This window comes from Poecilia reticulata, chromosome 20 (assembly GCF_904066995.2).
Source record: "Poecilia reticulata chromosome 20, P_reticulata-male-v2, whole genome shotgun sequence".
Lineage (NCBI taxonomy): Eukaryota > Metazoa > Chordata > Actinopteri > Cyprinodontiformes > Poeciliidae > Poecilia > Poecilia reticulata.
This window is the reverse complement of record NC_088849.1, coordinates 18,787,275-18,812,995: the sequence shown is the minus strand read 5'-3', so window position 1 is coordinate 18,812,995 and position 25,721 is coordinate 18,787,275. Positions and strand designations below refer to the sequence as shown.

The window sequence follows — 25,721 nt, the reverse complement described above, 5'->3', positions numbered from 1 at the left end:
GCAGCAAGGACATGGATTCGAATGACTGCATTGAGTTTGCATGTTCTCACAATGCTTGGGTGGGTCATCCTAAGGCTCTCCGACTTCCTCTCACTGCCCAAAACACACATCTGTTTATGCTGTCACTGTGTTGCCCTGTGATGAAGTTGGTGACCTGTGCAGGGAGAACTCCACCTCTTGCCCTATAACCACTGGAAATGAACACCAGCAGTTATAGGATAAATGGGTAAACACAGTGGATGTTTGGACATTATAGCTCAGCACTGTGTATTTGTCTGATACTGTGCTGGTGACAAAGTATCAGACAAGCATCCTTGTCTAATACTGGGATTGCCCAATCTGTATATTTCACTGCTTCACTACTGACTATTCCACATACCAGCTAATGCAGCACATTTTCTGCACAAATACGTACATACTTTATGTTCTGCTTAGTCTATGTTTCTGTACAATTCATATTTCTATTTGTTAATTAGATCTTGTGTGCCTTATTACACCTTATTATTAATGTATTTTATACGGCATGTAGTATTGGCAGCAAAGTTAGAACTTCATTATAAATTGAAACATGTTTCCTTACTGTGTGCAAGACAATAAAGCTTTGAATTTTGATCGTTGTCATTCTTGTCTCAAATGTAACCATTAGAGGGCGCTGTTGTAGCAGGAAAACTCACTGTCCTTGGTGATATGAAATAATTATTCTGCCTATTTTTCACTGACAGTTGCATATATTGTTGTGTCTACAGCAACACTGCTGATTTAATCCAAAACAGATAATTAATTTGTTACTGACCCATAAATAAATCAAATGTTTAGACCTATTGCAATTTTGTGATTGCAAAAGTGTAAAAAAAATCCTTTTGTCGAAATACATTTTAATGTACTTTATTACTATTGTGTGTTACAAACCAACATAAAAAGGCGTTGAAGGAACATAGTAAATGTTTTCTAAATAAGCATTCAAAAACTGGGCAGCACATTGTATTCAGTTTATTTACCTGGTGCAACTTCCCTTTTCTTGCAATAAAAGAAGAACAAGAAGCTGCCACCACCATGTGTCACCATGGGAATGGTGCGTTAAAGGTGATGTGCAGTGCTGGCCAGCTTCCTCCACATGCCTGCTGGTGACAAACTATTAGCAGTATTTTTGATGGTTTTTCTGACTCTGCCACAAAAGTTAGATTTGTAGAGTGCACAACTAATTATATCAAATCAAAACAAACAAAACAAGTACTTTCAATGTTGATGAAAAATGTTCCAGCTATGTTGTCCTCTTTGTGTCTAGTGTGACCTCCCACATTTAATGGCTGGTCGATCTCTTTTAATGGGCTCACATTTCACATGACTGCCACAACATTTTAGCTATGCTGTCATGCTGACCCTTGTATTATGTGGGAATGTGATGGATAACAGCCAGAAAAGATGGTAGGTCCCTAAACAAAAGCATCGGAAATGTTGTCGGATGGAAAATTACCGGACACTTGAGTTAATTTCCAGGATGACGTTGAAATATCTGCGGCACCTAAAGTAAATCTGTCCACCTGCTGTTGGATGCTTTATTCAAAAGGGAAAGATACGTCAATCTGTTTATGCCAACATCAAACACAGTGCTTTGTGAAAGAAGTTATACCCCTTTAATTATTTTCCATTTTCTCCAGGTTTTGCTGGATTTTGTTTTGTGACAGACCAATGCATATAATACTTCTTGTAAAGTAAGAACATATTTCTTTTAAACATGGGATCAATTCTAAGTGTGGAGTCCACATTTTGTACGTCAATCCCAGCAAAAAGTCAATATTTTTGTAAATGCCTAAGAGGTTTGCAACACCACCTCTTAGTAAAACAGTAAAATAGAGACTGAGCAACAAACCAGAAATGCAAGAGATAAAGTTGTGGAGAAGTTCAAAACAGGATTAGATTATAAGACAATATCCCTGAGTTGGACAACTCACTGGTAAAGTCCAGACCTAAATCCAGTTGAGAATCTGTGACAAGACGAAAAATGCAGTACAATGACAACCAGTCTAACTGAGCTTAAGTAAACATGACCATCTTCATCTTGCACAAAGCTTTGGTTCAGACACAGAACACAAAATCATAACACACCTTTCAGTTTTTATTTAACAAAAAAACATATTATTTTTGTTCCACTTCACAAATATGTGCAACTTTGTGATGATCCGTGGCACGAAATCCCAATACAATCCACTTATGTTCATGAATATCGATCGCTTTGATATGTAATCTTTCTTTGCAGACTGCTGGGGACAAGAGGGGACATTCATGCTCTTCTAGCAATGAGAGAGGCTGAAAAAGAGAGTGACATAGTGACTGGTATTTGTTGTATGCGAAGGAGTAACAATAGCATAGCTAAAGTTAGCATCAGTCACAGCTGAGGCTGCTGGAGTAAAAAGCAGGACAAAAGCTGCTGAAGGTTAACTAACTCTGACAGACAGTTGGCCACAGTCCAGATGGCAAATTAGGAAAATGTAAAAGTGCATCAGCTTAGGGAATCACAGGGGAATATTAAATCAGTCATTGAACTAACTTTAAAAGCAGATTTGTGTTTACCTTCACACCACAGTTACTGGCATGAAGACCTGCGCCCATAAATGTGTTCCACTATCAGAGTCGACTCGGCTCCCAGCTATATTTATCTCCACCCTCTCCTTAAAAGGCCGTGACTGCAGCTTGGACACTCTGGCCTGAGCCAACATTATTTTGGTTGTGTAGACCGCAGCACTGTAAGCACCTACCTGTGGGTTTGCTGGGCTATCAAGCTGTAAAGAGTGGATTTGGATTCTTTATTTTTCTGAAAAGGTTGGAGTTTGAGGGCTTTTGCACAGGGTAAGTGGACTCCTGCGGGGATGAGAATACAGCTTGCCAGGTTTTAATTGGTGCATATGTCTGATTAAGCATGTCAGTGAAGTGCCTGACTGTCTGAAACGGATGTCTTTGAAGCAGATGCTGCAAGTTTCTTGATGCTTGAGCCTCTCTTTTTAAATCAAATCACCTAGAAGTGTTTAAACTACAGTTATGTTTTTTTGTTCTTATCATGAAAGCTAAATGTATGTGCAACAGCAGAGAATAAAAGATGATGAACCTGCTGTTTAACTGAACTAACGTGACAAACAGAAAGACCAGAAGAAGCTCTGGGACGCATCATGTCTGGATCAATACCCTTCTACCAGAAGCACCACCGCCACTACGACCGTAGCTACCGTAGCACGGAGGCAGAGTCTAAAATGAGGCACTACCAGTCCAGCAGCAGGTACTCTGCTGGAACCAGCCTGTCCACCGCCAGCAGGGGGTAAGAAGGAGGAAGGGGAGAAGAAGACTGGGGTTGTTAATTACAATATCCAAGGAAAACCCTACTACCTTTCTAACACCTCTGCCTTCCCCACCCCAGCTGAGCTGGTTCACCTCCATCAACCCTACTGGAACTCTTCCCAGTCAGAGCTTTGGGATCATCTTTCCTTTACACCAAGTAACCACTTTTGATCCCTCTTAATTATCCCTAATTTCACTTTGACGAGCCTTCATTCAAAACTGAAGATTATTCCTGTCAGTATCTACTCAAAACTGGTTGGTGTCCTGCATGCTGGTCTTTGCATGCTATTCCGGAGATGTAGCGCGTGTTGTCATACAGAATGAGACTAATATTTAACACATTCATCCCAAAGTAACTCAAATTTCACCACCAGATCACATTTGTATTGATTGTTTTGGCAGTGTTTCTGAAGGTGTTTCTAAAGACAAAATTGTTTTTGTATGTTTCACTGTGTTAATGTGCGATATGTTCCCCAAAAATATTAAAGACTACAGAAGAGTTCATTGAAATAATGAAAGAAATGTTGTACATGATTTTGAGCTTATTCAGACTCAAACATTTGGGAGGAGTACGCTATGCTTTTCCTCTCCATAGTGCATCAAAGCTTACAGCTTAGTGACAAGCCAACTTTCTGAGTGTGAACAAGATCAGGGTCTTTAAACATCATCTCATAGCTGAAATTTTAGAAGATTAGCTCATAAGCACAAAAAAATCTGTGCTGTGGTGACTAAGGATAAAATGAGGAGGGTTATGATATTGCAAGGATTTTTTATGATGCGATAATTTTTTCTGTTTTTCTGCATGTTTATTAGCCCATCACCAATTACTGTCCCGATTTACCTACCAACACAATGCTTATTTTACCCAACACTTTTGATAGCTCCATTTGTACCAATATCTTTAAACCATTTGAATGCATTTTTTTGTGAATAAAGTTGTTGTTCTTTGGGATTTTCTTTTACAAGTTTTATCTTGGAAAGTCAAATGAATGCACAAGTTATTTAAAGGGAATTGCCAAGACAGACATGGAAAAAGAGAGCTGCTCATAACAGATTGCCTTACTTTGTAGAGATTGTTTTATCGCATACTTCAAATACCAAACCCCACTTCCACACAGTCGCAGTCCCCAATAAAACTAAACTCAGAACAGAGTTTAACCAGGATTACAGTGGACAGAGATGTCTTGTTTAGAATGGAAACATTGTAAATACAGAAGCTAAAAAATGAACTAAGGCAATACTTCTTGGCCATTTTCATTGCTCTGGATTTTCTTGCAATGTCAAACGGATTTGGAAGTTTTTAGTGAGTTGGCCCGGCCTTAATTTTTTTTTTTCCATTATGATAGATTGGAGCTAAATCAATCAAACTGTTGTTGGTAGGTATAAGTATGCTGCAATAAAGACTAAACTTTCTCCATCATTTCATGTTAACCTACTGCTAATCAATTCCTCGCTTTACCTTTATCTAAAGTGCAAACTAAACATCAGCGCAGATGTTTAGTCTGCGCTGATGAAGTATCTACATTGTCTTATGAAATGTTGCTCTGTCTGGCTTGTGCCAGACTGATGCTGTTGTGTTTGTCTCAGACTTAAGGTGTCTTCTCACTCGGGACTGGAGGAGAACAGACTAAGCCCCTTACCCAAGCGATCCAAGCCATCTTACTTGGCTCTCGACAAAGAGAACCAAATCATCGGCTATGTAGTGCCCATCTTCAGGGGCAGGTAACAAAACGTTCACTACATAGAAAGTTCCGCACTATCTCGAGCTATTTCAGATCTGATAACTCTTACTCCTCCAAACCCACTCCTGGTTCTGCTCCGCTGACACCGATAGTCAAGAGTTTGCTACGGGATTGTCAGACACAGAGGAGGCCAGAGTGAGAGACACGGCTGCATACATGGCCCACAGGGACTTGTTTACAAGTGGTCTGGAGATGGAGAGGTCAGAGGTGATTTCCAGGAAGGAGGCCATGCGTGAGTCGGCTGAACGCATCTCTCTGAATAAACGGGTCAGTGCCACGTCATGTTGGTATTCAGATTACCATTTTTTGCCATAGTCAATAAAATCAGGTTATGGTTTTCCTGTTTTAGGTCAATCAGAATAATTAGAATAATCTAAATAATAGAGTGATATTTTATAGATATTCTTTTTATTACTATCTTCAAATTCAGAAGTTTCCTTTCACTAAGATCACTATGATTGCTATGCATTTCAACAATGTGAGGTTTTCCCGGGTGATCATTTCATGTCTTTGTGAACTTCTGATCAGCTAAATCACCACATCTGAGCTAAATGGAGAAACACATGTAGGTGTATTTTAGCGTAACACCTCAAGGACACTACAACCACACTACTTGTGGATGTCATAGGTAAAATATCACAAATTGTGGCCCTCCAAAAGTCTGTTTCATCCTTGAGCAGAATTTCCAGATGCCTCAAGGTTAACTTCTTCAAACAATTTTACACAAATATAAAAACCATAGGAATGCCCAGCCGTCATACCGTTTACAAGGGAGATAAATGTGTTTTGTGTATCAACCCAAGAACAGATGCTGAAGACGTTGTAAAGATGCAGGCTGAAGCTAGTAAGAAAGCGTCATTATCCACAGTGAAACAAACCCAGTACCAACACTGTAAGACCACTCAACAAGGAGGAAGCTGTTATTCACAAAGAAACATAACAAGCCGGATTACAGTTTGAATGTCCACTCAGGGACAGACCTTGCTTTAGAGTCATGAGTGAAAAACATCATGTGGAAGTATGGAAGCACTATTTTAAGACATCAACCAAGAAGTTAAAGCTCCAATGGAAAATAACACTAAGCAAGCATAGTGCTAAATTAGTTACAAAGTAGCAATGTGAATCCCTAGAAGAAGGAATAACAAAGCACTGATCCCATTCCAATTCCACCAAATACTAAGGAAATGTATTTAAACTTTAGAGTTTGAAGAAACTCCATCCATCCATCCATTTTCTTACACCCTTGTCCCTCAAGGGGGTCGGGAGGGGTGCTGTTGCCTATCTCCAGCTAACGTTCCGGGCGAGAGGCAGGGTTCACCCTGGACAGGTCGCCAGTTTGTCGCAGAGCCTTTGAAGAAACTAATAAAGCTAATAGAACATTCTTCAAAAAATATATTTTCATTTTTCTGGGATTTGCCAAACACAAAGCATATTGTTAATAATCACTGACCTGAAACAGAAAACATTTAGTATAGCTGAACGTCAGATAATGACAGGTTTTAGCTGAAGGTTTTAGCATCCAGTTTTAGCTGAATGCACACTAGCTAGGATATATGTACATACTGTTACAGAATCAATGCAAGTAATTCATGCAGATGTTTAGTCTGCGCTGATAAAAATTCAAGTCATCCTGTGACAGTAAATTGTTGTAGAGGCATTAAACTTAATATAATTAATGAGACGGTAAAAACAAAATAATGTAACCATGTTCTAATCAAGCAGAAGAATATAAATTTTACCCCGTACCTCCTAATTCAAATGCATTGTACACAAAAGGCCATATTACATGCATCAAATAAGTAATAGGACCTGTTGTTCCTCAAACCATGATCCATTAACCTGCTGAATTATTGTACATGTCTTCCTATTGTAAAATAGGTAACCGGTTAAAAGCAATATTCACTTTCGTAGCAGTTACTATTTTGTCTCTAATATTACCTGAACCACAGTTACTTACTGCAGTCAGTAGGAAGGTTGAGTGCATTTTCTTACATCATTTTACACAAGAAAGTTATTTATATAACTGAGTGATTATTTGAAGTAGTAGCTGGGCCATTTAACAAGCATTACAAACACCAGTTACCACCCTCAGAGCCTTTATCTGTCTCCACTCTGCCAGGCAAGCTCACTAGTGGGTGAGAAATTCTTAAGGAGATTGCTTTTCTTGAGGTACATGGAAGCAGAGTCCCTGTGGTCTTGAGCTGGATGGCATGTAGCCACAAACATCCAGCTAAAATTAGAATATAATAAAAATCATGCACTGCACTCACTCTTAAAACACATGCTGCTGCTTCAAGGCTTGCATGTGCATCTGAAATTAAAAGAAGCGCAGAATTTGCATTGTTTGGGTATGCAATGTGAATTCCTGCTGCATTTTTGGAGCCTTGTTTTGTTCAATTTCGATGTTCACTGGTGGCAGAGGTGAAATTATCCTGAATGTTTTCCCTCTGCTATGTTTAGATCCATGAGCACGAGGAACACTTCAAGAGGATGAACGAAGACAGCCTGATGCATGCCCCGGAGTTCGTGATCAAACCTCGCTCCCACACTGTGTGGGAGAAGCAGTGTGTGCGGCTGCACTGCACTGTCAGCGGTTGGCCTGACCCCAGGGTCATCTGGTAGGCCACAGACATAAATCACCTAGAACATAACCTCCAATCATTCCTGGATTTCCTGGCCTCTTTCTAGTTCCTTCTGAACATTCTCAAAATTTCCTTTCCTGGCTCTTTTAAGTCTTCTCCTTTTTATCTGTCTTCTGTCATGTTTCCTACCTCCTAATCTAAGGTACAAAAACAATGTGGCAATTGACCCACTTGTCAATCCTGGCAAGTTTAAACTGGAGAGCAGATACAATGTGCACTCGCTGGAGATTAACAAGTAAGTGTAGCCTCCCCTGTTGAACTTAAACTCAATTAGTACTTTATATACAGGCTTAGAGGGACGTAAGTTATTTTCCACAGGATAATACTTACAAAAAAAACAAAATAACAATGCTAACCACCTCTTAGCAAAATGAATGTTCTTGAATCAACAAAATAAAAACATTTGATTACTATATGGTTGATATAACGTAAACAGTTATGGCATGAATTTTAGGACATCCCATGACATATTTAGTGGGTTTCCTGTAAAACTGTAGTTTAAAAAAGCAGTTTCTGGGGCAGAATAAATTAGAACACCCTCCGTTATTCTTACTTAAATGACTGAAATCACACACAGGCATCAGTTACTCATAAGGACAATGTTATTAGTTAGTTTTAATATGCGAATATTTGTTTTGAAATAAAATATTAATTTACCCAATTGAATGTTTGTACATCCTCCTCACCATAAAGATTTCATAATGAAAAGAAAATGTTGTTCACTATCAGACTATGTCCATACGACCCATATGTGAACTAGATTACAGCAATACCATGTCTGTCTATTGGAGTTAAAAACGTGTTTGTAGGAACTCAACCAAATTCATGTATCAAATGGGACTGAGGTAGAGTGAGAATTAAAATTTTGTTTAGAGAAATGCACTGAAGCATTTGAGAAAAAACTGATATGAAGTTATCACCACTTTTTGTTGACAAAGCACCCATGTTAGAAAGTGATTTCATGGTTTGTGAGGAACTTGTTTTGATGTTTGTGACTTAAAATGCAGACATCTCATCTTTAGAGTACAAGCTGAACACACTATTTATCTAACTAGTTGACTTCCTCTCTAAATTTTGCAAGCTAAGTAACTAGTTAGCATGGAAAGTAGGAAAGTTAATGTAACGCATTCTTCTAAATTGCCTATATGCAATAAATTAAATACCTCTGGGTGCATCCTGGTTGGAACGCTGGCCCCAAATCCCCATCCATCCATCACATTTTACTTCTTACGTAAACAACCAAACTCACAAGGTGGGCTGATTTTCCTGCATATTTTGTTTGTGCCAACATCGGATTCAGTTTCTGGTACTTCAACCCGACACGTACCTTCAAGTGCACCGGCCCCATTGCGTTGGATGGAAATGACATCACCAGTGGTGTCTAGTTATTGAAAGAGTATTCCTGGCTCAGAGTTTTGGGATGCTTTATGGCTTGGGGCCCACATCGTTGGTATTATGTACACATGGTTAAGAGGCCGGCTGCTGGAGTTACAGAGAAAGGGCGCCAAACCTGTGAATCTCTCATTGATATTATGTGCATATTATGCATACTGATTAATGGTTTCATCTTGCAGATGTGATTTTGATGACACTGCCCAGTATCGTGTTTCTGCCATGAATTCGCAAGGAGAGCAGTCTGCAATTGCCTCCGTCGTTGTCAAACGTAGGTTTCACCAAAGCTCTGCACTATCACAACCCTCATAATCACATATAAAATCATTTAAAGGCATATTTAAGAGTCAAAGCTAGAGTTTACATATGCTCTTGCAATATTTTCTTAAAATACTGTACATACAGTTTATCCTGACTGACATACAACACTGTGTGCTGCGTACTGTAAGTATTTATAGCAGCTCCTGCTCTTTTCCATAGGGTTCAAAGGTGAAATTGATGAAACACTGCCAGTTCCCAGACGTAAGTGTTAATTTCCTGCATTGGTTTTAAAATTTCGGTCCCAACACGTCTAATCCCATTGTTCCTTTATTCCTTTTACTCTACTGTCAAATTAAATATAGCAAGCAGCATAAAAAGATATCGAGATGTCATGCACAACATATAGTTTCCAATAACTAGTTGTCTTCTTTGCCTCCAGTCGGCCCAGTTTCTGAGTATGGCATCACGTTCCAGATTCACATCGTTGATACTTTTGGAGTGTCGTTTGGAAGAGAGGGGGAGACCATGAGTTTGGGCTGCACAGTAATCATCTACCCAGCTCTCCACCGCTACCAGCCAGAGGTTCAGTGGTACAGAGATGGTGGGCAGACACGTATTACTACACTGGCTCACTTTTGAACCCTCATCCAACCTGATATCTTCAGTTTACATTACTGTAAATCCAATCACCACCTCCCATGCTGTGTCTTTCAGATGTGCTACTGTCTCCATCTAAATGGACCCACATGCACTGGAGTGGAGACCGAGCCACGTTGACACTCACCCACCTCAACAAGGAGGACGAGGGGCTCTACACTCTGCGCGTCGCCACTAAGTCTGGATACGAGACCTACTCTGCCTATGTGTTTGTCAAAGGTAAACCTTTTTTTATCGGAAAACGTTAAGAGGTGAAGTGTTACTTGTGTGTATTGGCTAAATTTGATCCACATATGTTCAAAACAATGCAACAAACCCAACACATGCTATTTGTTTACATAACTTAAATGGTTGTAATCCACGTCAACCCAAGCTGAACTCAATGGATTCCCTCGCCTTTGCTTGTGTCTCATGAGATCAAGGTCACAGTCACAACACCACACGCACTGGCACCTGATAATGGCGCTGTTTATTTATCAGCGTCTGAATGTCATTGAGTGGTTTTAAATAGGATATCGCTAATGGAGGCACTGCTGAGCAGCGAGTCTCTGGCATGCGTTTGAATGCCATGGAAAAAACAGGTCAGTTGAGCTTATCTTTGTTGCCTCCAGAAACAACCTGTCAAACATGGTTTCCGCATCTGCACACCAGTCATGCTGAGCATGAAGAGGTTAGAAAATAGACCCTTATTTCTCCCTTGTGGCAACCTCATGTTTGCCCAGAAAAAGGAGAGGCCAGGTATGATCTCCATGACAAAAAAACTCTGGTCTTGGCTGCAGTTATAATATTCTAAGAAGGTTTATTAATGGAATGAGTCTGGCTGTAAGAGCTGTGAGATTAATGAAGGCAATGCGCTAACTTGGATATTAGATATATATCTGCCTCACAAAGTATGCAAAATACATTTTTGCTAATTAACAATACAAATGTTCAATATTTTAAACCCTTTTTACGAGCAACTGTTCCCTCTGACCCCTCTAAATATTCATTGTTTCAGAATTTACAGTAACAGATAATGTCAAACTGTCGTTTATGAACATGAATGAGCTTTAGCCTTGACATTAGCTGACTTTGACATGTTAACAGGGGTCTGGGATATTGGCCAAAGTTCATGATACACCAGATGTAAAAAAAAAAAAAAACCTTGATGCCAAGATTTCTTCATGAAAATGATTATCGTTGATAATTAAGCACTTAGAAAGCAGCACTTATAGTCAGTGCGATAGCCATAACTCCCACTTGCTTCAAAAAGGCACATTGTGACTCAACAAGTATTCATAACTTATAGAATAATCAAATGAAATGATACATTAACACCCAGCAGCTTAATAATTCCCTTTGCTTGGCGATTCTAGTGCCAGGAACATGAAGAAATACATTATCAACATACTTATCATGGCGGTATCGTATGTTTAGATGCAGATGCCGAGGTGGAAGGTGCTCCTGGAGCCCCACTGGACGTACGCTGTCTGGACGCCAACAAGGATTACATTATTGTTACCTGGAAGCAACCAGCTGTTGAGGGAGGAAACGCCATCTTGGGCTACTTTGTTGACAGGTTTGTCATTTTGCTCTGGTTTGTTAGCTTAGCTAATCCTACAATGCACTATGTCGTATGCTCGCGTTGCCGATAGTACATAGCCAATATTTTCGAATCTAAACCGTTTTATTTGAACTTTGGCTGTATATTTAGAAGGCGACGCTCTGTCCTCGTCTTTTCTCGTATTTATCTGCATTATTCTACATATCATATTGCATTATGTACATTGGCCAAAGGAAACAAAACAAACAGTCTGCAATGATATCATGGACCAGGTGTGAAGATGTGACCGTATCACTGTGGAGAACAGAAAGTGAAAAGCCTTTCAGCTTTCAAAGTGTAACAGCCTTTCAGCAAATCATGTACATGTCCAATCCCAGGAAAAGTGAGAGAAACAGGAACCAATTAGTTACTAAACCAAAAAGCTTATTTATCCCATAACATATCTTTCTGGTTTGGTGTTGACACCGTCAAAAAAGAATAACAACTAAGACATAATAACACAGAAGTTGTATTTGTACTTCTATGTAATGCAGTAAAGTACATTTGCCTCAAACATCTTAGAACCTCAGAAAGAGGAGGAAATTGGAAACATTGTTACCTCATTAAGATGACAGACCTTAACCTCGAAATGTCTTATTCAAGGATATGACGTAAAACAATTCTTATTGTTTTATGGTTATTAAAAGTGTAACTATATTGTCAATTCAGTTTAACATTCTGCAATTGTGTTGTTATAAACAGATGTGAGGTTGGAACGACTCACTGGGTTCAGTGCAACGACACTCCGGTCAAGTTCGCCCGTTTCCCCGTCACTGGTTTGGTGGAGGGCCGGTCCTATATCTTCCGAGTCCGAGCCGTCAACAAGACCGGGATCAGCCACCCGTCTCGGGTCTCTGAACCGGTGGCAGCAATGGATCCGGCCGATCGAGCCCGCATGAGAGGTACTATGTCCAGGGGATCTAGCTTTACGATGTCAGTGGTAAAAGACTTTGGTGAAAGAGCTAAATTCATAGAGATTCATGATCATATAAAAGCAAAACATACTGAGGAAAAGGAAAACTACAGCTAAGCCTTTCTCAGTTTGAAGGTAAGCAAGTAGAAAATATTGAAAATGGAAGATGAATAAAAATCAGGAAGTGGTAAACATCTTAACATTACCGATTATATGCATGTTTTTCTGTTAGGCACTTCTGCACCCTGGACCGGCCAAATCATTGTCACAGAGGAGGAGCCTGCAGGTAAGAAAGTCACAGTACTGGATGTCATGTTGCTTACCTGAGGATTGGGGCCCGTCCAACTCATCCTTTCACGTCTAGAGGGCATTGTTCCTGGCAGACCTCGTGAGTTGCAAGTGACCGAGGCAACCAAAAACTATGTGGTCCTGAGCTGGAAGCCTCCTGGAGAGAAGGGCCTTGAAGGCGTCATGTACTATGTGGAGAAGGTGAATATTGACAAAGTTCTGCAAACTTAAATTTTGTTGCAATTTTTACATTTTAAAATCTGTTTGACGCTATCGGTTTTGTTTTCCAGTGTGTCTCGGGCACAGATACCTGGCAGAGGGTGAACACAGAGATCCCAGTCAAGTCTCCTCGCTTCGCTCTGTTTGATCTCGCTGAGGGAAAGTCCTACCTGTTCCGTGTCCGCTGCTGCAACTCTGCTGGTGTCGGCGAACCGTCTGAGGCAACTGAAGCCATCACTGTGGGCGACAAGCTTGGTCAGAAGATACAGTAACTTGCAGGACTTAGATTTTTTCTGGAACATAGTATAATAACAGAGGCCTTTCACTTGTTTAACAATGTCTTTGTGACATCTTTCGCCCAGAATCAAACGCTTTTCTGACTAAACGTTCAGATAAAAACAACCTAATTTGGGACACTTTGCTATCCTCGAACTGGTTCAAGTCTAGCATAGATTTAAACCAGATCTACGTAGATTAAAACTGTAGGTTTTGATCAACATACAGTTGATTTAAAAATTCTCATACCTTTAGCAGATTTAAATTTTAACTCAACCAATAAACTTGTTGCTGAATGCAAATTATGCCTGCATTAATAGTGGAGATGTGGATACAATGAAATAATAATAATAACAAATCTCTTTTTTTGTTTTTCTTACCTTAAAAATATTTACACCCTTTTTATTATCCTATGGAAAGCCTTTATTGCCATTACAGTAATCGTGTGTACTATTTGATTTGCCAAAGTAGGTCACATATTTCACCCAATGTTTCTCTAAAACTACCAGCAGAACAGCATAAACCCAGAGTTCTGGTTAAAGACATAACCCAGCAGTTTTTTTATGTATAAAAATTCATCTTTCCCGCCAAAAATATAAATATTTATAAATAACCAAGTTTAACTTTGACATCATGGAGCCAAAGAAATACCTTATACCCGCCGCCTGCCAACTTTAAATATTGACTAATAAGCCAGAATCAGTTCTGCTCATCTTGAAGCCATTAATAGTATTATTGGTGTTTAAGAGTAATGAACATCCTTATGTTGTTGTGATTTATGTAAATAAATCACAACAACAGTAGCCTGAAGATATGAAATGCTCTCATTCGCAGATATCCCATTGGCTCCGGGAAAAGTGATCCCCACCAGAAACACGGACACATCCGTCGTGGTGAGCTGGGAGGCGTCTAAGGACGTCAAAGATTTGGTTGGGTACTACATTGAGTGTAGTATCGTTGGGAGCGATGTGTGGGAGCCATGCAACAACAAGCCTGTTCGGGCAACAAGGTAAAACTACTTTTTTTTTATGCTCTTCTGATATTAATCAGATACAAATCAGAATCTGTTATGGATCATACATTTCAATTTACCGTCTTGCAGGTTCATCTGCCATGGGTTGATTACTGGAGAGCAGTATGTGTTCAGGGTGAGGGCTGTGAACGCCGCAGGGCTCAGCCCGTTCTCGCCAATATCAGAACCAGTGGAAGTAAAGGCTGCGATTGGTGAGTGAAGAAACATCAGTCACGGGATAAAGCTATGTTAATAGTCAGAAATACTGGAAATATTAGATCATTCAACCCTTTGTGTAAAATTGTCATTTGAACTATATATTTTAAGTATTTAATATGGAATAAATAAATTAGGAGTTAACTGGGTGAAAAATGTTTGCAAAATGTCTCCTGAATGCTCTCAACACTGTGACTTTTGACATCTCTTTAGTTATTGATCCCAAATTCAGAAATGTATTTAGCTTACTGGGGAAAAGTGATGGAAGAACAACAATAATGGCGACACTGTTATTTTGTCACAAGTGTTTTCAGGTCTTCATCTGCACTCCCACACTCTCCCACTCTGTCACTCCAAATTTTTGCTCTACACCACCCTGTTCAGCTGCATCCACCCTACAGACGCCTCACCTCCTGCTTTGCCTGAAGCAGGTTGGGGTCAGGACTTGTATACTTCCTCTATTTTGGATCAACTTGATCCAATTCAGCGGTCGTTACAAACCGGATCAATGTGGTACACCATTTCCTACAATTCCCTTTCCTCACACTCACCTTTCCTGGGTGGAGATTGCGTTGGTCTACGCATGGTGCTGAAGGTACCAGAATATGGACCCTCCACACCCTGACAGATCCTTTAGACTGCTCCATGTTTCCTTGTTCTAGCATTTGCTTTTGAAGCTAACTTGGCAAAGAATTGTTCTGATTGTTCTAACATGCCATACTTGTCAATGCAAAGTTTTAAGAAATTTCTTCTGTTTTCTTTATTTTGTCACACTCAAATGTTCAAGATCATCCAACACATGTTAATATTGGAAAATAACAATAAATACAAAAGGCTCTGGATTTAACTCTGGACTTCGACTAAGCCATTTCAAAACATTAATTTGGTTTGCTTAGGAACTTTCGGCGGTAGACTTCCTGGGTAATGCGTCAGTGTTTTTCTGCACAACCCAAGTGTATTTAAGCTTAAGGCCACAACTGATTTCCAGGCTTTAAACATCCAGACTTAGGTTTAGGTCATTGAATTTGTTGCTCATTTCTTCTCTTCTGAAATCGTTTAGCCTACTACATGGTCTCAGACGGGTTCTATGTACAGGACTTTTAAATTCTACAGATATGGCAGTAATCAGGCTTGGGTGTGTCTAGTGTAATAACATTAAAGTGTGACAAAAAGCAAAATCAGAGGAAGTCTACAGTATAAGGGGACAAATACATTTTAATGGAAGTGCAGCATGTGCAAAAGTATTGTAATCGTCAATAAGCACCTCTCTGTTCCTAACAAAACCTTTCTCCAGCGTCCTAACTAACACTCACTGGCTGATTTAAAGCTGAGAGTCTTTTTGTACTTATGAAACTCACTCAGAAGCAATGCCAACGTATTTATCTTGCAGGCAGATGTTTGGCAAATTTATTTTGAATCCTATTTGTCCAAAATTACTTATTATTTTTTTAATAATATAATAAAATAAAAAATATCATAGAAGACAACCAAACAAGAACAAATAACTCAAAATGTGCTCCTATTAATAAAAAGTCATATTGGAAAAAATGCTGTTCATAGCAATACAACCATAGTAGCACAATGAGTGCCTTGTAGAATAGGTTGGCATTGTTTCTCAACGTCATAAGACGTTGGGGCATGTTCTCATATTCCTAAATCCTTCTCACCTGGATGTCACCTGTTGGTCATCTTGTCTTCATTTTCCCTCCCAGTCAGATGAAGACATTGCTTTGTATTTTACAGGCTCATGTGCTGAATAATGTGTTTACGTGTTCATGTTTTTTTTTCTGTTGTTGTGTTCCATTGTTTTGTGATTTAGCTGCAACATATTGTTATTGCCTGGTTTAAGTCATTGTTTTTTGCTTGTCTTTGCTAACACCCGTAGGGGGCGGCATTCCACATGGTGTGTTTTCGAAGATGGGGCCGGGGGTAACGCGTGCCCACTAACCGAGCACGAGCCACGCTGGACGGACAAGCATGAAACTGTCCAGCCTTCCCATTTCACTGTTGAAAGGCACAATAAAGCTCGGGCTGACACTGAAAGCGGAGAAGGGGTCAGGGTTGCTGGTTCATGGTCTGTAGACCAGAACCCCCTCTCAGAGTCAGGCTCAGTTTCTGAATTTCTTACTGATAAAATCTCAGCTGTACACTTTGAGACAGTCATTCAGATTCAGGATCAAACTGCTGTGGTGGACAAAAAACCCGGTGGCGGCGCACGTAAGTTCACTGCAGAGGGTCCTGGTAAATAGCAGAGTGCAAAGGATCAGGAGAGAACCTGAACCCCTTTAGTGGATGCTGCAAGAAAGAAACACAATATATTCACTTTTTTTTTTAAATTTTCTGTCACCCAAGTTTACTGCACCTTGCAAATGTACACAAGTTTATGCCCCTTGAGCTATTTCACATCACCTTACCACCACAAACTTCAATCTATTATTGGGATTTTATGAGAGCGCAATGGAAGAAAGTGCATGATTATGAAGTGGAAGAAAACTGTTACACAGCTTTCAGATTTTTAACAAATAAACATTTTAAAAGGGTGTCATTAGGCCTTTTGAGTCAATACATTGTAGAACCACGTTTTGCTGCAATTACAGTTGCGAGTCTTTGTGGAATGTCTCTACCAGCTCTGCGTACATCTGAAGACTGAACTTATTTTTTCTTCTTTGAGAAAAGCTCAAGCTGAGTCGAATTAGATGAAGAGCATCTATAGACCATAAAATCCCATTAATATACAATACAGTTTGTGACTATGTAGAAAGGCTCGAGATCTATTTATTCTTTACAAAACACTGTGCTAAAATTAATATAAATATGACAAATGGTAAACTCCACCTGCATTCTTCTGTATTAAAGGTAAGTCTTCACCAGTTCCTTCTTTAACTAAGAACTTAGTTCTTAACATAGAACATAGTTCCTTATCAGTACTTAGCCCTAAGTCACTTCCTGACTTGTTCGCCTGCCATCTGTCACCTCAGCACCAACTTCCGCTCTCCTGATGATTTCCCCCTGAGCACTTTAACTTTCAAACATGCAGAAACTTTTCATGTCTGGAGTCTCTCAGTCTGAGTCTGCCTCAGAAATGGACAACCAACCAAACACAAGAGCAGGACACTTGACCTTTCTGGAAATGAAACACTCCAGAAATCCAACTCTTGGGACACTATGAGCCCAATTCCAGACCTCGACGCCAAAAAGTACATCAAATTCACAGTTACACTCTTAGTTGTGTTTCTGTAGTGCTCATAAACATTATATGATATTTAACTGAATATGAGGGTATTCTATATTTGTTGTGAACATATTCAGTATTTAATTCCTTAGCAACAGATGTAAAGGAATATTAAAACGATTTGATTTAATAAAGATGATGAGTGCATTAGACCAGATGTGGTCAGTTTCCTGTTATTTCACTTTCCCATGAGCACGCGCTCTCTGTTGAGGCGATGGCGTTAACTTGAAGTCCTCTGTCCCAGCGTCTCCCGCCCCACCCTATGGCATCACCGTTCTGGAGTGTGTGCGCGACGCCATGGTGCTCTCTTGGAAGCAGCCGACCTTCATTGGAGGAGCTGACATCACCGGCTATTTCGTAGATTACCGTGAGGTCGTCGATGGCGTGCCGGGGAAATGGCACGAGGCCAACGTGAAGGCTGTGAGCGAGAGGGCCTACAGGGTGAGCGCACGGGAGCCCTTTCTACATCCAGATGTTTTGCAGCTGCCTGCATGAGCAGCAGATGATTTCTCTGGTTGTGTCTGTGCCTGCCAGGTGTCAGAGCTGCTGGAAAACAGAAAGTATCAGTTCCAGGTGCGAGCTGCCAACATGGCGGGCGTCGGGATCCCATCGATGCCCAGTAACACCTTCCTGTGTGAGGAATGGACCATTGCTGTTCCAGGTTGGCTGATAAAGCTGGGACTATCAAGATCCTGAAAACCCTATCTCAATCTTAATTGATTAAATTCATAACTAAAATTAATCCGTAGCGATTATGCTTTGGTTGTGTAGAATCCAAACCACTGGTCATATTTTCCTTAAAACATTTCTCCCCAGTGGAAAACATCATGTTATGCATTAGTCACTGCACTCTTAGAAAATATTTAGGAGAGAAGCAGACCCACAGCATTGTGGATTCTACACCATACATAATAATCCAACACATGGTGTGATTTTCCACATTTTCACTATGTCTAAAAAATAGAAAAATGTGGTTGTAAATCAAAGGTTGGAAGATGTTTACTGGTGTTAAAATGTGGTAGAAAAGTTGTAAAGGTTAAGTTTCAACATGAAATATGAACAAAAAGTTCATATTTGCTGAAAGACACTGCATGTATCTGGAAAATAAAGGCAATGATTGGTTGACTTAACAGCTATGAAAACTCAGTGTTTGGATGGTTTGCTACTTATTCTAATTTTCAAAAAGATTATCAATATACAAATATTAAAAATATCAAATGTAAACATTTGAGAAGTGAATTTGTCACAATATGATTAATTTAATCAACAAATCTGTTGTCATATGTACTGTAGAATACTACAGACCAGAAATTCAAGACTGCAAATTACTTTTACTACATGTATCAACAAGTCATGAATAATCCTTTCTAGACTAAATCAGTTTTCAATTGAAGCCAAGCTTCTCATATTCTAAGACTTTTGCATATTTTCCTACAGGACCTCCTCACGATCTGCAGGTTTTGGAGGTGCGCAGCGACTCTCTGGTGTTGCTGTGGAAACCTCCCGTGTACCAGGGCCGCGATCCGGTCAATGGTTTCTATGTTGACATCAAGGAAGGAGATGCACCGGAGGAAGCCTGGAGGGGCGTCAACACCAAGACTGCAGAGAAAACGTACCTCAAGGTACGACTCATGGAGTCCATTTGGAGCATTTTCTCCTAAAACAGGACTGTACAAGCGGTCTTCTCTGGGCGCTGTCTCTGAACTTTGCAGGTTAAGGATCTTAAGGAAGGACAGACGTATGTGCTGAGAGTGCGTGCCCAGAATAAAGCCGGTGTGGGCAAAACCTCAGATGTTACAGAGCCAGTCGTAGCTCTGACCAAACCGGGTAGGCAAACGGCGATAAAGGGGCAGATGTCATGACGGTATGGTGGTAATGTGAATGTCCTGAACTGGTCATAATCTATTTGGCTTTCAGGCACTAAGGAGATAGTCGTGGAAGTCGATGACGATGGCGTCATCTCCCTGAACTTTGAATGCTCTAACTTGACGCCCGACTCCAAATTTGTATGGTCCAAGGATTATAAAGAAATCACAGACTCCAGTCGCCTGACCGTAGAGACCAAGGGAAACAAGTGAGATGACTCAAACTGTCTTATTACATTCAGACTAGAAAGGATATGGAACCTTCCTCATTTATTGGTACCTCTTGTGTCTGGTGACTCACAGGGTTTTGTTTCGGCCATATGATTTGGATCATTGTGTATCTATTTTCAGTTTTCTGGAAGAGAGAACCATTTTATTTATATGAAGCATCCTAATATTTCATCATGCAGTCAAACAAGGTCGCCAGGTATTTGGCATTAGAAACTGGCCCGCAGCATTATGAATCTTCCACCATGCTGATAGTGAACATTTGCTGCTCAACTGGAGTGTTGAAAACGAATATTCCAGTAGTGTTTTAAGAGTTCCTTATGTTCACATTTGTGATGGTAGCACAGAAAACCTGTTTAAACGGCATCACTTTGTTGGCATGTGGATTTCGACCAGGGGTTGTCATGGAGACTTGGCGACCTCTTTTGCTGCAGTTCTCTCTAACAGAAAGCTTTGGAGAGTTTTCCCCTCCCTTCCTGCTCACTGTGTGTGGTTGATGTCCCTGTGTGTCCCCATTTCAACTTTGTTCAACTTTGTTGCTCTGACTTATAGATATGGTCAAGTTTATTCATGTTTTCTAACACATCTGTGATACCAGGATGATATTTCATCTTGTCCTTTCCAGGCTGAAGAGTGGCTGAGAGAAATTTCCATATCTTTTTCCAAGGGAAAGTTCTTGTTGCTAATTTGATAAGCTTCTCTTGTAATTTGGTTTGGTGTGACTGAGTGCAGATATCATATTTAACAGCGAATAAATGGTGTAGACCAAGCTTGTTAAACAGAGCAGGAAAGAAAAGTTTATGGGAGTTGAGGACTCTCGCCGCCTGAGGATATGTTATTCAAGAATTTGGTTAATCTGGGCCTAATGTGTTGTTAACTTTTTCATTATCTTAGGGGACAGAATGTTGCATGTTGCTGTCGTTGTTCATTCAACTTAAGATTGCATAAATCTCAACAGAAGCTTTGTGTTCACTTTGTGTTCAGATCCAAAACCGTTTTCAACAGTCCTGGGGAGGAGGACGTTGGCGTTTACTCATGTCTTGTCACCCATACTGATGGCGCTTCATCCAGCTACACTCTCTCCGAAGAAGGTGGAAACTTTGTCTCTTAACAAAACAACAAAAGAACAGGTCAGGCCCCAGTTTCAATCACAATCTTTTGTTGTTCCTCAGAGCTAAAGAGGCTGCTGGAGGTCAGTCACGACCACAAATTCCCGAGTAAGCACATCAAAATTTCTCTGAGATGGGACTTTTTCTTTGTTTCCGTTCATTTCTTGTAAGATGACTCTGTGTTTTCTCTTCACACCAGTTATTCCACTGAAGTCAGATCTGGCAGTCGAGCTACAGGAGAAGGGCAGAGTGCGCTTCTGGCTGCAGGCGGCGCAAATGTCAGCCAACGGCAAAGTGGATTACGTTTTCAACGACAACGTTCTCTCCCAGGGAGATGTCAGTGAGAGGTTCAACTCTTTTTTTCATGAAAAGTTAGCATTTGTAATAGGGAGAAAAACACATCGCTTTTTTTTATTTAATGTTTTTTACAGAAATACAAAATGAACTTTGACAAGAACACCGGTGTGATTGAGATGTTCATGGAGTCTCTGACTCCTCAAGATGAAGGGACTTACACTTTCCAGCTGAACGACGGAAAAGCAACAAATCAGTCCAGCTTGGTGCTGATAGGTGATGGTACGTTGTACAAAGTGCTGCCAATACACTTTGTCTTTAGCTGGTGTAAAATACTTTTTTATGTAGCATCTTTCCTTCTACATTTACACAGATTGAAGTCAATGTAAGTGTGAAGCATGCTTTGGGAGTGTTTCACCACTAGAGGGCAGAAAAAGATCTGTCAAATTAATGAATAACTGAACACACACAGAGCATCACACATAGATGAGCTTTGCCAAAGGGAGTTTAGCCTCTAACAGTTAAAATGTAATTCAAAACTCATATTGCCATTTCTTATTCACCCCCAACGTATTTACCGGATTATGTTATTGGAATAAAACTATTAATCTATATTTTGAGCTGAAGTCTCTGACCACTATTTACTCTTTTCACTTTAAGTGTTCAAGCAGCTGCAGAAAGAATCAGAGTTCCAGAGAAAGGAATGGTTCAGAAAGCAAGGTACTGTAAACATACGCAACAAGAATAACTACTTTTTTGTTTGCGTGATCTCCTGTTCCTTTGTCAAACAAGTCAGAAAATCAGCTTTGATTCAGAATAAATCAAAACCTTGTTGTTAACTGACAGTCAGGAAAAACGTTTGCTTTTATGTCTCAGGTCCTCATTTTATTGAAGGCTTGAGTTGGGAGGTGACGCCAGATTGCTGCGTGATACTCAAGTGCAAGGTGAGTCTTAGACTTAGAGAAACACGTTCCCCTCTATGCAACTGTTTTTCAACACTTCAAGTCTAAAAATACCCCTCCGCTTGGCTACATCCCAGGTCGGCAACATAAAGAAGGACACCTCGGCTCTGTGGCACAAAGACGGACATCAGATCAAAGCCGACGAGCATCTCGGCTTCACAGAGGGAGTTCTCAAACTGGAAATTGCCCAGGTGAAAACAAAAAGGAAGACTCCTTAGTAACGTGTGATATAATGTCTTGCTGGGATATAACTGTTTTCAGACACTACACTACCTTAAGCAGAAGCTCTGTCTGCAGCTATGAAGATTTAGCCAACTGGGAGCATGCATTGACGGTACAGAGTTTTAAACTGTCAGCCCAAGATGGTCAGACCATCATTAAATATGGAATATGAAAAAAAGAGACATGATAGTTGATTTCAGCAGTGGCACAGTGTAAATTAAACACACTGAAGCCCAGACTACGGCAGACCACTGGTATTTGCGTAGGTTACGGTTCACTATTGTCTGCAAATACCTACAATGTGAATAGTTGAGACGTTTTCCGATGGTTACAAATTCAAGGTCCTGCATTCCATTAGACATGTATCTGCATTAATTTTACTTCCATGTTTTGCCAGATTTCCAGAAAGGATGCTGGTGTGTATGAGGTTGTTTTAAAGGATGAGAGAGGAAAGGACACATCCACACTGAATCTGACAGATCAAGGTAACATTTCCAGAGTCAGTCTGTAAAAACAGCTCGCGAAGCACTTTGCATCACCATTTTTGCTCTTTCTCAGGTTTCAAAGAATTGATGAATGAAGTTTTCAGCTTTATTGGTGAGGAGAAACACCAATCCTAATGCATCCTAATGATCATTTCTTAAAACGTAACTGTTAAAAAAAAAACGTTTTGTCGTCGGTGCGTTTAGCCAATTCCTCCACTCCACTGAAGATCACGAGCACAGACGAGGGAATTCGACTCTACACGTTTGTCAGCATCTACAACGACTTGCTCCAAGTCACATGGCACTACAAGTCAGTTTAAGGGAACATGCTGCTCTTCTTTTTATTGTTATCCTCCATGCACACAAAGCACACGGAGGAAGCTTTGTGTGCATGCTCTTGCTTGTTTTCATTTCTCAAAGCGGCCTGTGTTTGCACGCGTTTTGCCTTTCGTTTTGCTAACAGGGACTCGGCGATCTCCTTCTCCGACCGTATAAAGAGCGGTGTGGTTGGAGAACAGCTGTGGCTTCAGATCACAGAGCCCACAGAGAAAGACATGGGCAAATACGCCATAGAGTTTTACGATGGAAAGGGCGGTCTCAGGAGAACAGTGGAACTCTCTGGCCAAGGTGATTCTTAAGAACTTTGACTAGACCTGAGCTGTACTCAGTTTTGATTTGTGAATGTCTCCTAGCCGACGTGCACAGAGCAGATTAATGAAGTGTTGTTGTTTTTTTTTCTTTTAGCATTTGATGATGCTTTTGCAGAATTTCAGAGACTCAAGTAAGTGGCCATTTTATTAGGTACACATTTTAACATCCGTAGAGTATGTAGCCATTCCCGTAAATTTAGAGAAAAAAAATAAAATACCACTAGGAGCTTTTTGCATCTTGCATCTTTAACAGACCATATCCGATCCAGCAGCTAAAAAACTAAAAAACACATTGTCTTCAGCTCAGATGAATGTCTCCATCTTCTCCCATTTTCTTGTTAGAAAGCACTTATTAGTTTTATCTGCCACATTAAAATATTTCTAACATATCACATGCACAGTGTTCTTAGTAAATAGTGTGGTGAGCAAATATAAAGATTTACAAAAAACCTCAGTGAGTTTGATCCAAATTATGGCTTTGATTCTTGTTTTAATTTGTTGCTTTCTTCTTTGTATCCTCAGAGCTGCAGCTACTGCAGAGAGAAGTAAGTATTAGCTCCTTATTAAAGTCACAGTCGAAGCCCTTACAACTTTTTGTAAAATGAGCTTCATCATAGCTCTTTGTTGTGAGATAATGGCACAAGCCACATTTACTTCATTCATTTTGAGACAATGAGATAAATGAGACACTTTAAGAAGTAAAATGCATGCGTCTTAAATTAAATTAAACTTTCCCTTATGCTAAGATCGTGCTCGAGTGGCAGGAGGCCTGCCTGACGTGGTGACCATACAGGAGGGCAAGGTAAAGAAACAGCGTTGACTTTACAGTGGCCTCGTCTCCGTCTCTTCTATGCAGGACTAAATGAGGCACGTTTTTTGGTACATTTGTACATTTCTCTACCTCAGGCACTCAATCTCACCTGCAACATTTCGGGCAACCCCGTGCCAGAGGTCACCTGGCTGAAGAACGACAGGGAGATCACCTCCGATGAGCACTGCATCCTGAAGTTCGAGTCGGGCAAGTTCGCCAGCTTCACCATCACCGGCGTGAACACGTCGGACTCCGGCAAGTACAGCATCCTGGTGAAGAACAAGTTCGGCACGGAGAGCGGCGACTTCACCGTAAGTGTGTTCATCCCGGAGTCGGGCAAGAAATAGTAAAAGTGGTCCAAGTCTTATCGTAAATACCTGTAAATGGAGTTCACTGGAAGGAAAACAAAAAAGAAAAGAGCCGGAGGATGTGTTTGACGTTCGGTGTCTAATTAAAACTTGAAAGGTGCTGCATCTGAACTTGAAACTTAAAGCAATTTCTCTGAGAAAAAGAAAAAAAAAGTCAAGCTAAGAATTGATCGCCATGTTTCGTCCATCACTAACTAATCTGAATAAATATGGTCGTTTCTTCCGAATCCAAATATCACTGGTTAAATTTCTGTTTGTGTAAAGTTGTAGCATGCAGAAGAAAGTATTAGCTTCAAAAGAATAAATAAAACTTCTTCACCTAACAAAAGAAAAAAATAACTGCTAAACTGTTTGAATCCAATGCTTTGATCTCGAAAATGTTAGTTTACATGGAACGTCTATTAAAACATGAATGTTTTTTACATTTGCTACAGATTTTTACAAGCTGCGCTGTTCACCAAGTTGAAAACGATCAAACGACAAAAATAGAATGTTCTCTTTTCTTGAACATCTTCACAAATTATAAGACAACTGACACAGTTAACATTAGTATCATTTAGTGGTCATTTCCTAAAAACATAAAACAACAGAAGTTAAAGACACAGAGCTTCTCATCAGGAAATATTCGTCTTAAACATGAACTCCACAGTTCAGGCCTCAGTTGAACATGAAGTTAATATTATTGGTGTGTTTTTGGTGCAAATAAAATCAGTAGCAAATGTGTTAAAACATGAGTGATTTCATTAGGTTGTATGTTTCTGCCACTTTAAATGTGACACCCTGACATCACTTTGTTCCACTGTCTCTAGTCAGTATTCTGTGTCTGCACATTACTTTTGATGTTTTTCACTGTTGTCATGACAAACCCATCACAGCCACTGTTATTACTGATGACAGTGGCTGTCGCTCCACTTCCTGTTGCCCTGTTTCCTGATTAAACTAATAAATATTGGCATGTATCCCCA

At 40.1% G+C, this 25,721-nt stretch overlaps 1 protein-coding gene across 2 annotated transcripts; it reads left to right on the top strand.

Moving 5' to 3' along the window:
- The first annotated feature begins 2,712 nt into the window (after positions 1 to 2,712).
- On the top strand, positions 2,713 to 25,721 carry myom1b (myomesin 1b). 2 transcript variants are annotated; one of them, XM_008396682.2, is made up of 37 exons: positions 2,728 to 2,847; positions 3,136 to 3,310; positions 4,918 to 5,052; positions 5,165 to 5,339; positions 7,533 to 7,690; positions 7,857 to 7,949; positions 9,289 to 9,377; positions 9,587 to 9,628; positions 9,807 to 9,968; positions 10,082 to 10,243; positions 11,441 to 11,582; positions 12,309 to 12,508; positions 12,752 to 12,805; positions 12,884 to 13,008; positions 13,098 to 13,281; positions 14,137 to 14,311; positions 14,405 to 14,526; positions 18,007 to 18,203; positions 18,297 to 18,423; positions 19,200 to 19,384; positions 19,475 to 19,589; positions 19,680 to 19,836; positions 20,840 to 20,946; positions 21,028 to 21,072; positions 21,164 to 21,300; positions 21,396 to 21,540; positions 21,919 to 21,978; positions 22,135 to 22,202; positions 22,298 to 22,411; positions 22,840 to 22,927; positions 23,001 to 23,039; positions 23,132 to 23,237; positions 23,391 to 23,554; positions 23,672 to 23,708; positions 24,100 to 24,122; positions 24,324 to 24,379; positions 24,484 to 25,721. In XM_008396682.2, exons 2-37 carry the CDS (start codon positions 3,165 to 3,167, stop codon positions 24,733 to 24,735), a joined length of 4,386 nt encoding a protein of 1,461 aa, XP_008394904.2. In that variant the 5' UTR covers positions 2,728 to 2,847; positions 3,136 to 3,164; the 3' UTR covers positions 24,736 to 25,721. The 2 variants fall into 2 exon arrangements, with proteins under 2 accessions (XP_081457674.1, XP_008394904.2); XM_081601548.1 differs by lacking the exons at positions 3,136 to 3,310; positions 4,918 to 5,052; positions 5,165 to 5,339 and having other exon boundaries at positions 2,713 to 2,847.